This window comes from Mesitornis unicolor, unplaced genomic scaffold (genome assembly GCF_000695765.1).
Source record: "Mesitornis unicolor isolate BGI_N332 unplaced genomic scaffold, ASM69576v1 scaffold2060, whole genome shotgun sequence".
NCBI classification, from domain to species: domain Eukaryota; kingdom Metazoa; phylum Chordata; class Aves; order Mesitornithiformes; family Mesitornithidae; genus Mesitornis; species Mesitornis unicolor.
The window spans coordinates 20133-34811 of NW_010160061.1; the positions used below are offsets into that span (position 1 = coordinate 20133).

A 14679-nucleotide genomic window follows, 5' to 3' on the forward strand; every position below is an offset into this window, starting at 1 on the left:
CTGCTATAGCCCTGAACCCAGCCTGGGGACGCATCTCCTATCCGAATCACCAGCCCAATCACCCCTCTCTGACCATGACTGCTCTGCAAAAGCTGTGGAAGTCCCTCAGCAGGGAAAAATGCTGAAATTATTAAAGAGAAAGGTCACGTTCAGCCAGGTGTTTTTCTTCAAGGGGGGTAAAAGTAAAACAAAGTCCAGTCCCCTCATCTGCCCATCTCCAGGCACTCCTGGGAGGACAAGCAGACAGAAGCCAAGCAAGAGGAACAGAGAAAGTTGTTTCTAGCTAATGATCCTTGTGCCTCTCCATCATCACCAACAGACCTTAACTGACCTCAAGCACTAACCAGATCGAGAAGCTGCGTGATCCATGTCCCTTCTTGCTCCAAGAACAAATGGAAGAGCAGAATCAAACAACAGGTAAGTCACAAGGCCTAAAAAGGGTCATAGGCACTTTCCAGCCACCATTTCTTCTCCTTCTTGCCAACGTGGGCTGGTGCCGTGCACTTCTGGCCAAAATTCTCTTGCAGCCACTGCCAGCTACTTGACCAGGTGTCACCAGAGGCTGGTCAGGCATGTTGAAATGCCAGTGATAGCCCAAAATTGCTCTTGGAGAACCATCACACCTCGACCAAAATCTAACAGTACTGCTCCCTCTGCCAAGAAGAAGGAAAACAAGTCCCATGGCCCAGGCTAAAGCCACCCACAGATGGTGCAGGAGGGGAAACAGAGACTAATGTGGGAGACAGCCACTGCTCCACACCAACCCAACAGCCTGAGCTGCCTCCGTGGGTTTCTATATGATCAGACACGTACAAGGAGAAAAATGTTCAAGGTCATGAGAAAACCCAAGTCATCTGAATCTGGAGCCGTTTCACCCTAGACAGCCTGTCACCCGCTGTGACAGACGTGTGACAGATCCTAGAGGACGCCTTGCCTTCCCCATCGCCGAGCGAGCAGCCCAAGCCGCAGTGCAGACCTTCACTCGTGCCTCTACGAGAGCGGCGGCGCATCCCCATTATCAGACGCCGGGATCTGGTCTGCTCCGTGCCAGCGCTGCTGAAACACGTCCTGTGTTCCAGCAAAAGTCAGGCACAGATTTGGGTTTAAAAACCTGTCCTCCGAAACCTGTCCCACCCTTCAGGGTGCTTGCGGTGCAGGGAAGTGTAGTGATGACAGGAAAGGGACAATTTAGACTACAACGAGGACCACCCCTCTTCCCTTGACAAGGTCGAGCCACTCTCTTCTGTTACTCCCAAGAGAAAAACAGGCACCTTTGCTGCAGGCAGCCTTCATCCCAACGCTCCTCACCCTCCACCAAGGTTACCCAAAGAAATCCCCACGCCGCTGCTTTGCGCAGGCACCATTATTTGTCAGTCTGCTACGGTGAACGTGCTGAACGGCCCCATTGCTCTTCTCAAAAGGTTTCTTGCTCCTTACTGCCTGCTGGCTCCTATTCAGAATTCAGCAGTACCGCAGCACTTGTCTGCACTACACACGTCTCCGCAGAGCAGTCACTGATGTGTGCCCAGGTTCGACGAAGGAACAGCCACGGCATTGCAGAGGGAACTGAGAGCAACAAGGGTATGACACTGCCTCCTGACACCTGACAGCGTTTGGGCTTTCTGTCCTTAACCTCTCTCACACTGGGCTGCAGTGCAGAACCGCTATGCAGAAAAGCCTCGGATACTCCGTGGCTACTATTTTCAAGGGAAATCCTACAGTGGCAGGCAGTGGTCTAAAATCCCCAAAGAGAAAAATCAGTAATGACTAAGTCTATTCCTCTTCCTTCCTTCCCAGGAGACACTGCTGTTCTGCTTTCTGTCCCAAAGTGAAGCAATGGCAACGTGCAGCAGCCATGTGCTGAGAGCCCCAGGACCCTGGTGCAGAATTAGGCACTGAGCTGGTTTACAGCCCAGCTACAAGAGAGCGTGGCCTTGAAACAGAAAGAACCAAAAGGCCAGATCTGCAGTCCAACGTCCCCAAGGTCTAGCACTTTACACCTACTTGCTCAGGGCTTTTTTTGCTGCTGTTCTGCCTGTCAGGCAGCATAGGATAAAGCAAACCTATGAGAAGTGTGAGTCAAGGCTGCTGAAATGATCTATTTACAAGTCACAGCTATCATATAGACAGAGTAATTAAGATACAGTGTGTGACTCAGTTCCACCTTATATTCTCAGCAATGTCCTGATCCTTTAATCCCACGCATGCACATATATTCAGACACAGGCGCGCACACAGACAACCTCCCTGGTTGTCAAAGGTAAACCTGCACCTACATTTATGCAGTATAAATGTCTGCTGCTTGAGGCATGCACTGAGATACGTCCACAAGTAACAGACTAAGCAACCAGCAAGGACGGGTCAAAAGACTCCCGAATTTCTGTGGTTTCAGCAGGCCACACCACTCTCATGGCCATAAGCCATAGTTTAGAAAGAGGGGAGACTGGGGCAGGAGTATGTGGTGGATTTGTGGGCAGGCTGGGCACGCTACTCATGCAATGTGTGCATGGGAAATGCCAGACCAGGAAGCAGATAACACATTTTCCTGGCTGCTGCGTTCAACTGACACACTGGATCTGACCCAGTTCAAGATCCCTTCCCACTGTCCCCAAACCTCACCTTTCTGCCAGCCCTCGTTTAGTCAAGCCCGAAATGACGATGGGATCGAAAGGTTCCTCCGTCCCAGAGATGGTGATTCCCAAGGGGCCACCGTATCGCTTCAGTTCCACGGTGTAGATAATAGCACCGGTTGTCTCCTGCTCATCTGAAAGAGAAAATGGGAATGTGGCATTTTTTAATTGGCCATATAAGAGAAGTGATAGCAGAGACTTGCAGCATTTAGAAGCAAAAGCCTGAGGTCTTCAGCCATGCTCATACTATATAGGATTTTAACCTTCCAGACTCCATTTAAGGGCAGAATAACAAAAATGGACTATAATCAATTGGAAAGTGGTGACCAGACAGGCAGCAGTCCTTATCTTCATTGGTTTGCACTACCTATTGGGAAATGTCATTACAGTGGACAGGCACCAGTTTGCATCAGGATTGCTGTACCAGAGTTATCTTCATCCTTCCTAATCTTCAATTTGACCAGGTCTTCACACTGCCTTAAAATCTGCACAGCCTCCTCCATTGAGCAATTGTCGAGTCGGATGTTATCAATGGCTAACAGCTTGTCTCCCGGCTCCAAGGTGCCAGTCCTATGTGGAAAGGAAAAGAGAACTAAAAAGTACATTTGTATTTGCCTTTCAGATCTCACAACACATTCAGCCCTGCAGTGGCGATGACAATATAAACTTTTTCTTGTCCTTGATCTTTTCTGGGAAACAACCATGAACAGAGTCTGGGACAATTACAACTGAAAGAGGGGAAGTTTGTATAGAGTGTGTATCAACGCAGAACAAGGCAGAAAGATTAGATATAGAGTCTGAGTAACCCACAGCACTGAAAAACACCTAATGTTTCACTGACAGATATTCTACCTTTTAGGAAAACTCCTGTATGAGCACTTTTAGAAACGAGCCCTCCAGCAGCACTAAATTCCTCTGAAAGCCTTGCTATGAGGTGTTGAGATCAGAGGTGAAGTCAATAAATGCTGAGTTATTTACTCAGTTCTCTACCAGCACCCACAATTCACTCACTCTGTTCACCTGAGCAGGAGCTCAGACACAGCAAACGACCTGATGAGCCATGGCACCTTATGGGATATAGAAAGCCCTTTCCCACATGCTATTAAATGCTCAACATCCATCTCCTGTAGGGTCAGCAAACCTCTGAATCAGTGCCTTGGCCACCTTCTCCATTAGCTCAACTCTACTTGCTTCAGTATAGATGGTTTTTATGGCAAACCCTACTGTAGTCTAAGACAAACCTCTAGGATCTACTTGGATGCTGGCAAAGTCCAGACCCAAGTGCTGGTGCTTGGGCTTCACTCTACCTCTCATTTTACTGGGCTGGATATTTTGCAATGAGTTTGATAGATGGGAAATTCTGCACTCACCTATGTGCTACGCTCCCCTTCTTGATGTCGGAGATGATCAAAGGCTCCCCAGGTTTTCTGCTTGCAGCTGCAAAAAGAGACACATGGGTACAAAGCTTGGTATTGAGTCTGCTGTCCAGAACAGGGATGGTTAATAGGGAGAAGGAGTTATAAGAAAAGGCAGTTTATATTCCTTTGACAAAGTGAGGCTTCACACTTGAACTCTGAATGCCACACCAGGGGAAAAAAAGAAGACATTTTCCAGGTGGAAAATAACCCAGGACGCTGTTTTCTAGCTGGTTGAGCTCACCAGGCCACCTCGTCACACAAACAGATAAATGAGGGCTGGTCTCAGTGCTGGAGCTGGAAGGGGTGGTTTCTGACTCTTCTCTCCCGCCTGACCTTGGTGACTTTTTCAGCCCACACAGGATGTGAATACTCATCTCTGGGAGCACTTGCATTTTCCAATTGCCCTGCAAGACCTGCTGCTCCCTGGAGAAATCCAAGTGATATCCAATTTATGACTTGACCATCTCCTGACCTCTCTGCCATCCACACACCAAACATACGCCAAGAGCATCCTTCTCAGCCCACATTGCTCCCTCCTGCCTTGCTATGGGAATTGCATCGTCTCGTTTAAAGCTGACAGAGCTTCTCAGCAAACACTGCGTGGGAAGGAAGGAAAGAACTCGCAGCTTCTGAACACATCAGGTGCAGGTCAGAGATTAAAATTTTATCCATGAGGCACGTGGCATCGAGCACACAGAGATCCACCTGCCTGAACAGCAGTTTGAGAGCATCGCAGAGAGCCAGGCGTAAAGAAATAAGTGCTTCCTCTTACCAACCTCTCTGCTCTAGCTTTTTCTGTTGCTTACATTCATTTATGAGATTTAAAAAACACATGTATTAACCCATCACCTTTAAGGATACCTTCTCCAAGATACAATTAAACCTTCTGAGCAAAGACACAGCCAATCTTGGTCGTAGCAGGGCTGAGGATAAAAGTTAGGTCAGACAGTGAAGAGCAGACCGTGACTGATTTCATAACAGTCACAGCAATGTGACTGATACAGAGCATGGCAGAATTATTTTCCCCATCTCTTACTGCAGCGTGGTGCCAGTTCTGGTCTGGACACTCATATTCAGCTTGCAATCATGGGTTGAAGAAGAGCGGATGGGCTGTGGAGGTTCACTGAGGGCTTGTGCCTATATTCAACCTGTCTGTGGCATGGACTGACACACGCCAGTGGGAGGGAATGATGGGCTGCAGCAGCTAAAGCCAAGGCAGAAATCCTCCCTCCAACTGGGAAGGCCACACACCACATGATGGGAGACCCTGACAGCACACCCTGAGCCCCGGGTCGGGCTGGCATCGCTGCATGTTTAATTACTGCCTAGCCCGCTTCTGTCAAAGCGATCCACGTTTGCAAAAATACTTTTCACTGCAAGGGTTGTTTATTAGTTTCAAAGCAGAGGCAGTGTGACAGAAAGGGGTTAGGGAGGATCTGCACCGTCCTGGCAGTGGGTTGGGGATAGCAATCTCCAAACCTGACCCAGCCACTGCTGGAATGATGTGCACCGTGACCGTGAACACTCAAAAGAGCAAAAAGGGAGAGGAAGAAAGAAAGAAAGAAAGAAAGAAAGAAAGAAAGAAAGAAAGAAAGAAAGAAAGAAAGAAAGAAAGAAAGAAAGAAAGAAAGAAAGAAAGAGAGAAGCAAATACAGACAACAACATGCCTCAAGCTCTGTAGAAATAGCGTTTATCTCAGTGTCTGCCTTACAAACCCTGTGACACAGGGGCAGAACCTGCCCATGGGCAGTCTCTGAGCAGAGAGCGAGACCTGGTTCTTCTGCAGCTCTGCAATAGGTGTCAGCACTGAACACAGCACAGGCTCCCTGCATCACAAGCAAAGGTGACAAACCCAGTGCTTTGCACATTAGGAGCAAAGCAAATTCTAAGGAAAAATCATTCTGGGTTTTGTTTGCATGCTTTTGGAAGCCGGGCTTTTCAAACAGATTTTCTTGAGACCAATGGAAGAGCCACATACAACTGCCTACAACTGTCCCTATCATCGGAAGACTCAAAATTTAATAAATGGCAGCCCTCCACTTTAGTATAAAATGGAAAGGCTTTATAAAACCATCACTATTAGTCAGCATCTACAAATCTGAAGGGTAACTTAGAGAGACTTAATGAAAATCATTCTCAAGAGGCATAAGATACAACATTAAGATAACAAAATCTCAAAGCACAGAACAGACATTCGCTGTTCGTTTGAAAAACCAGTCATTACTGACTCCATTAATTCCCTTTTGGCTCCTCAGAGCCCTTCCCAGTTGCCCCAGCAGAGTGCCCAGCTGGGCTTTCCACCCATCTGCTGGGACCAGGCTGTCCCCAACCACCCCAGCACCCACGTTTTTAACGATCCCGGGCTGTTCCTGCAGGGTGACAACGTGAGACCACAGAGCTGTGTTTTTGGCAGGTTTAGCAGTACAAAAGATGGTTTAAATCTGCTCCAGTGGCCCAGAGAAAGCTCCATAAATCAAGAGCTGCTGAAGGCAGAAGCGTGGGGTGGGGGAGAAACTCTTGACTGAAAACACTGCTCGGCGGTGGTGGCAGAGCAGTGATAAAAAGGTGAATTGATCAATACTGTTATTTACTTTTTATAAATTGCTTTCAGTCTCTCGTCACCTCTGCTGACGTTCTGGCTTGCTCGGTGTTTACTCTGTGATGGATGACAAGGCCAGAAACACATGTCCGGTTTGTGGTTTTAATGGAATGCATAATGACTCGTATTGGTAAATTATTCCCCTCCGAGGAGCGCGAGCACATATCTCACACGCACCAACCCGTTATAAATGCCCTTTGTTATTGACCAAGCCAGAGCAGTGCTCTGTCGGCGTGTAATTAAAGAAATCGTAGTAATGCCATAAGAATGCGTTTAAGAAAGCAAGCATTTATAAACAGGAAAAAAAACCAAACAAAATCAGAAACCGAATAATCTCAGGGTAGCTAAGGAACGAGAAGAGGAATAAAACCAAATCAGAATCGATTACCAAAAGCAGCAGTGAAAATCAAATCCCCAGTTCCCAACTTTTCCCTCTATCGTTCATTAGTTTTAACAGCAGGTGCACAAATGATCATCGCCTCCAGCACGATATTTACCCCACCACGGACCTATTTCCTTTCAGGATCTCCAGGTAGCAAAACCAAGACAGGATTTCTCACTTTGATAAAAGCACTGAAACGAATCAGCTGCAAATCTGAAGCTGCAGCATTGGCGAGTGGTAGGACAGGAGGCTCCCGGACAGGTCCAGGTTAATCCAGCGCCAGCAAAGGCAGATTTGCTCGGCTCACAGATCCATCCTCTCGCTGGGACACTGATTACACTGCTTAAGCGATTTAATCGAAGTTATCTCCCTATCTGAATTCCAGTTTTATCACCCGCAAGCAGATATACTACCTACTCCTTATCTGCAGTACTTCCCGCCAAGGGCACAGGAATCGATTTGTTAAGATATACAAAGGTAATTTGATAAACGTGCTATACGGAGCGCTAACGCTTAGCTAAAAGGAACGGTAGTTTCAGTATCTGTTTAAGCAGCAACACCACCACACCTGTACCCTGCGGCGAATTTCACAACCGGCCCTTGGAGAGGATATTTGATACAGACACAAAAAAAAAATAAAAATGAAAACACAAAAAGCAATCTTTTGTGTCATCAACGACCATTTTCCAGGGGCTAATAACAAATCCGTATCTTATTTTAAGCGGTCAGGTATTGAACATACAAGAATACACAACTATTAGCTGCTCACTGCTGGAGATTTTAATTTGTAAGAGATTTAGAGAAAAACCTACGAAGGCATAGCTGTACCATTAGAACTGAACGCAGTCAGCAAGAGCAGAGCACTTAAGGCCTGTGTTCTGCTAATGGAGATGAGTGGCTCAGGCTAAGGAAAGCCACATCTTCACATCCTTGCGTCAAAAACCTCCGTTCGCATCATCCTCAGGCCAAGCCTTCTCTTTCTGGCAAACCCAGAGACAAGGAGTGCCCTCAGCAAACATCTACCCCTCATCGGGAGCAAGCACAGCCCCTCTCCGTATCTTCATCCCAGAGCCAGCAGCACCTGCCCTCCTCAGACAAAAACCTCCTGGGTTTTCAACCCTTTTACGAGGCTTTCTGGCAGATTTATGGTTCCTCCTGCAGCCAGCTCCATTACAAGAATTCTTCCAGCGCATCCATCAAGAATCCTGCTCTGCCCCCCTTTACTTAGCCCATCTCCCGATTAGCTCGGAGAGCCACAGCACAGCGAGAACTTGATCGCTTTTATTTCCGTAGTGCTCCTCTGATGAGGTCGTAACACTTTCTGCTCGTTTAAGAAGGCAGCAGCAAGCCTTCATAGGCAGACATTAACTACAGATGAGCCTGCTCAAGCTGAGAGGTAAAACACAGCAAAAGCTCTTTCATCTACAGCGTAGCTGGACCACAAAGTTTAGGAACAAACCCAATTCTGTGGCCACAACAGTGCAGGGGATCTTCTGCTGACCCCTCCAGCATTTACTCCATAAAACCTGCCCCAGTTTTACAGAGTAGGGAACAGGAATCCAATGTGGGAGGCCAATAAAGTCCCCTACTTTAAAACAGCAGTTATTTGCTTTTCCTTTTCAGAAGAAGAGCTCTAAAAGATGTTTCCAGCTCTACACAAGCATCCAAATCAGCAGAACTGGAAGGAACTGAGCAAAACAGAGTTATTTTTACCTCTTTTCTCTTGCTGCTTGCATCATGCTCCTGCATGCACATCATGTCTCTGCAGGAGGTACTCACCATAAGGCTGCTCGCTTTGGTTTTAATGTCTACAACTGGTATATTTATCTGCCCAGCCAGAGGCAGAGTGACAAAATGATGATCTAATTTGCTAGGGGTCATGTGGACATAGGCTTATACGGACTAATAGATGAAAACAGAATTAGGATTCAACTAGCATTTCATCCTTGCCGCCGCATTTTCTGGATGGCTGTCTTTTGCTCCATTTGTAAATATAATTTTGGCTTTGACTCAGCAAAGGACTGAAATATATCTTAAGTTTATGCATATGCATTACTTAAACAATGTCCCGCAAACGTGTCCAACAATCAAAAAGACCAAATCTATTCTATTGCTAAAAAACCTGCTCTGTCGTTGGGTAATGCATATCCAACTACTGAAAAGTCGGGGGTCAGTTCCTTTTAATTTAGTGACAATTTCAAAAAAGTGTGCGAAATCCATTTTTTAAAGAAATTTCAAGTGAAATCATTTCCAAAATCAAAACACCTTTGAAGTGTAAATGCACATGTGAAGCAGATCCCATTTCAGTGAGACTCCACAAGTAAAAACTCGTATTCATTTTGCTCTCCAGCCCCAGATACAGACCAAGCTTTGAAGCTGAAATGGGGTGAAACCTTGGCCAGGAGGGGTTTTTTGCCACCAGATCCATCGTCCTGGGTTTCTCCCTGAGATAGCAATGGTATGGTAGTGAGCAGGGCAGCAGTGTGGGACCCCCCGTGCCCCGCTTCCCCATCAGGGAAATGTGGTGATGGGTACCCAACTGCTTTTGGAAAGCACTTTGATATCTTCAGACAGTAATTGCTACCAAGTCAAATGTTAAATACTGTGCTGTTATTTCTCAGGATTATCCTCGCGGCATAAATAGGGGAAGCTGGGAAGAGGGAGAAGAAATCACGCAGGGTGCAGAGCCGTCACCCCGTTGATGTTCACGTCACTCCTTGAGAATCACCCTGCGTAGACCAGAACACCTCCAATTAACTCCCTGACTAATGCTGCAAATGCCAAGAAGTAATTGCAAACGGCTTATCTATTTTAAGGAAACCTAGTTCTAAAGTGTCTCTAGAGACTTCATTCCCCAGATACAGCTGGGTCCATACTTCTGAGGGCTCAGACACAAGATCCCATTACTGCAGTCTCCCACATTTCTTTGTTTCAGCTGAGAGGTGGTGGCAGCCGCTGGGCATGGCAAATCTGAGATGATTCAACTCCGTTTACCCAGCAGCGAAAGAGGGATGCGTGATGTGAGACCTGCTCACATTTATCAGGAAGGAAAAGTTCATTGATGTGAGGCATAACAAGACCCCTGGTTGGCCAGAAATTTGGGATGGATCTGCCTATATCATGTCCCTGTAGCGCCCCCTTCAAAGAGGCCAAAAGGTCTTTAAATGAAATATATTCTTTGGAATAGAAACAAAGATAATTGATGATGAGTGAGCAGAGAAGAGAGAAAAGAAAGAAAAAGGTTTATGTCTCATTCTCTCAGTGCCCACCAAGTCCTGGCACATGGATCTCCTCCTCCAGGGCTGGGGTTTGTCAATGCAAGGATCCCCCAGCAAACCCTGTCCGGACGCAGGCAATTCTTTTTTTCAAAGGAACATAATACATAATGTGAGCAATGACGTGAAAATAATATTGCTACTAACATAACGTCACGTCACGTCACATAACTCAACTCAACCTCCCTCTGCAGCACAGACCAACTGATCAACTGAGACCCATCCTTTGCCCCAACCCTTCATGCAGCTGCTTTTCTCTGCAGCTGCCAGCTCACAGAGGTAGAAACCACACATCTAATTCAGTTTGGGATAAATCACTGCAAGTGCTACCAGGAAACCCCACGTAATCTTCTCGCTCTCTATTGGGCCTCTGTGATGTGCCAGGGTGGAAAGCAGCAGCTCCTGCAACTGCTAGCACAAGTCTAAGCAATACTTACAGCTGATTGTAATTCCAAGCTCTACACCTCTTTTCTTGGGCAATTTAACGTGGAAAGTACCGCTGCTGGGGATGACAGACTCTATAAAACCAAAAACAGACAAAAAAAGAAAACAGGAGAAGAGAGTTTTCAGTCGCATGGATGGTTTCTTTGGAACCGAGAAAAACAAGCCCATAAAACGCAGCTTTACTGGTTCAAATAAGGTGGTTATTTGAGGCCCTGCAGACTTCAGGTTAAAATTTGGTTTCTCATTAAAAATACATTCTCTGAACATCAAGTGAAGCGCTCCCATCACGCTGTATTTCAAGATTGAAGCAGCTCTGTCAATGTAAAAGGAAAAAAGCTTTTTTTTTTTAATACAAAGCTGCACTTTAGCCCCAGCCAATAGCACTGGCTCCCTCCTTGCTTCAGGGCCATAAATTAATATCAATATTACTCATATTAATGGGCAAACATTTAAAGCGCAGGTGGCCTCTTCATGTACCCTCAAGCTTATCTCAGCCAATCGGTGAGAACAAGGCATTTATGAAGGGATCAGAAGAAAGATCCTCCCTCTTGGTGCACATTAGAGAACAACGAGGAATGGAAAAGGTCCTCGCGGGTTCTCCTCATTCCTCCCTCTGAGCTCTAGCAAACACCTCGCATATTTGTGTGAAAACACTCCCTCCTATGGGTTAGCAAAGGAGCTGGCAGAGTCCAGCTGGTGGTGAGGAGCAGCAATTCCTTTGGCAACGTACCTGCGACATCAAACTCGATCTCAAGCACCACTTTGTTCGTGAGCGCGGCATCACGCAAAAGCTGATTCGCTTCCTCCATGGTCCCGTCCTCGGTGGCGATGCCGTTGATAGAAAGGACTCGGTCTCCTACTTGTAACAGCCCACACCTGCAGTCCACATTGGGAAAAGAGGGAAAGGGGACAAGGAGGCAGGGAAAATGGGGAAAGGAGGGGAAAAAAAACCACCCCATAACCAGCCATGAGTTACTTTTGCCAGGCAAATCCATTACATGACACAGAGTAGTGATAAATCCTAAAGAAGTGGCCCCAAAAAGAAGATAACTCATTCTGCAATGCTCCTCCCAGTGCCAAGAGCCCCTGGGAGGTCACAGGGCAGCAAACCCTTGTGGTTTGCTTAGGTTCAGACGTACTTTGCTCCTCAAGAACCATTTTTGGTCAAATTTCCTGCAACTTCCAGGAAGAAAAGAAGAGTAACCCTCACCTTCCTCAACGGCAACATCATGGCCAAGAAATAAGAGTGATAAATGCAAGGGCATGTGCCCTCCTACCCTATCCAGTGGTATACGGCTCTTTCCATATGCCTGCACCCTCTGAAACCCAAAATAATGGCACTGAAGATTGCATGGATTTCTCTGTTTAATACATGGCTAATTCTAAAGCTACAACCCAATGAACTCACTGAAAGGTCTCAGCAAATTGGATAATCATTTATACCCTGTAATTGCATTTCTGGAAGCCAAATGTACATTGATAGCATTTAACTGCCTTGAAAGGCAAATATTACTCTGAAGCAATAGCCCACCAGTATAACCACAACTGGTGCTTTGGAGTTTTTGGTTTAGACCCACTTTGGAAGAAAAACAACGATGGGAAGGCTATGTTGGAGATACACTGCTACAGTTTGTCTCTTGGGACCCCTCTGTATTAACAAGCAAGGTTTTTCCACACATGAACCATGACATTCACTATCCACCCTTCCCACTGCCTTTTTTAAAAAAAATATACTATAACACCAGCAAGACAATCTTCCAGGTTACTGAGCTGGCCCATGGCTCCACAAAATCAAGAGCACAGTATTCCCTGTGACTGGCCATGGGCAATGGGTTGCTCATCTTCCTCCTCCTCCACACCCTTCATCAGTTGTTCGCTGTAACAACTTTCGGGTTTTCCACTCATTATCTGTCTATAAGGCTTGTCCACTTGAGCAGAGCTTGGGAAACCATTCCTCCTCCATCAGTAACATAAGCTACAGAGTGGTCTTCAAAACAGGCTGAGGGTTATGGGAACAAGGCTAAGGCTCACCTCTGCATTTGGAGTTATTTCACCATAAAGATTTTCCAGAGGCATCAGCTATCCTGCTTCAAGCCTTCTCCAGAGAAGCTTCATTCCCTGCTCTTTAACGATCCAGCACATCCTTTGCCCCTTCCTTTCTAGATGTCAGCTTCCACGGATATTTCACATAAGACAGCTTGTTTTCCACCAAGGATTCTACCAATCCTTCCAGCCACTTTTCATCACTCACACCCAATTCAACTGTAAGCAAATGTGGTACCACAGCTTCTGGGCACACGGTGATAACATCAAAGGCAAAGGACACTGGCTGTATTATTCACCTCCAAATAACAGGGGATACATGAAAGGCCCGGTTATCACGAAAAATGCACAAGCACAACAGTTTTTGCCAGCAGCCCATCAAAAGCTTAGATATGAGCAAGTTTGGAGAGAGTCTAGGGAGGTTATTTGGCTGGTAGGAAGGTACTAAAGTTGCTGTGTATTTACACTGCTGCCTGACTCCATGCCATCCACTGGTTATTTTATGAGATGTAAATTAAGAAGTGTTTGTTCAAGGACACTCAGATTAGGACAGACAACTCTGTGGTGTACAAATGAATCCACCCTTGTGAAAAAATTGTATCAAGTTTAATTACAGAGTTGTGGATATGCAGCCACATAGATGCACTTGGAAATATTAGCTTATAAATATGAAGATGGCAAGGAGTATGGCAGAGATGCCTCCTCCAGCACTGAAAGCCCTCATGCTATGGCCAGAATGCACCTTTCAGAAAGGAGGGATCAACATGGGCATCGCACAGACCTCACTTTCTCATTTCAAGGTTGCACAAGGACACAGCCCATTTTGGCACCACCGTTTCCGTCGCAAGGGCTGGGAGATCACCAGATCCTTTTACCCTCAAAGGTTTGCACCAAAGCAAACATTTGCCACCTTTCGCACCAGAGTTGCCTTCTCACAAGACAACCATTTCTTGTGTTTCCGCACTCAGGGTAGATCTCCCTGGGTGTTTTACAGCCAATAGCTCCGTTAGGTCAGAAGTGGTTTATTTCTTTTACTATCTGCCTCAGTCAATCATGGTTGTTTAAGTCCCAGTCTTGCAGGTTTATAAAAGTTTGTGGAGTGAAGCCACAACATTCTGGCTCCCTTCACAAGGGCGAGGAGCCCTGATGTGCTTTGTTAACTTAGAATAATTCCAGAAACACCAACTTCCAGCCTCTCTTGCACTGGGAGAAGGGCCCTGAGAGCCCTTTTCAAAGAGAGGGCATTTGTCTCAGAGATGCTGAGTCTAATATCAGAGCCAACAAAGCGTTCTGAGATCAGGGGAGAAGTGCTTCAAAATCAGAAGGAACAAGAGGATGGGCATCTCCTGGAGTGAAGGACAGCCCTCTGGACGTGTTGGATCCACGATGGGAATGTTACCGTGGGACTGCAGAGATCTGCACTTTGTTGTGACTCATTCCTTGGGCTCAAAGACAGCGAGAGAGCAGTGGAGGTGTCCTGCCAGATGCAGAGCAGCGCAATTTCAAGCCTCAGGCAGGATCTGCACTGAAGATCTCACTCAAATCATCAGCACTTACATGGCCACTCCAGCTGTGGGGTGAGTGGCAGCAGCTGTGATCATGACCACATTCCTGGCTGCAGAAACAGACCTGTCAGGCCCTTCTACACCCACCAGCTTGGCCTGCACAGGCCAGATGTGCACATCTGTGTCTGTCTGTACATCCATGACTGTCTGTACATCCGTGGCTGCACATCAGTGGGTGGTTCCCAGCCCCCAAAAGATCACAGTTTTGCTGACAGCTTCACCCAGCTGCTAAACTTTCCTTTTTGCAAACTATTCATACTCAAAAGCCAGAAACACAATGATCAAACGACTGTGTCTGAGCAGAGCTAGAAAACATGTAACTC

General features: G+C 46.5%; 1 protein-coding gene across 1 annotated transcript in view; it reads right to left on the bottom strand.

The window, feature by feature from the left end:
* GRIP2 (glutamate receptor interacting protein 2) overlaps nt 1-14679 on the bottom strand; it is a gene marked incomplete at its 5' end in the record, with an annotated part of 45546 nt that overhangs the window by 17609 nt on the left and 13258 nt on the right. The window contains 5 exons of the mRNA XM_010188596.1: nt 2620-2764; nt 3055-3200; nt 4001-4067; nt 10742-10822; nt 11479-11624. Coding sequence (XP_010186898.1) covers nt 2620-2764; nt 3055-3200; nt 4001-4067; nt 10742-10822; nt 11479-11624 — 585 coding nt within the window. The remainder of the gene's footprint in view (nt 1-2619; nt 2765-3054; nt 3201-4000; nt 4068-10741; nt 10823-11478; nt 11625-14679) is intronic.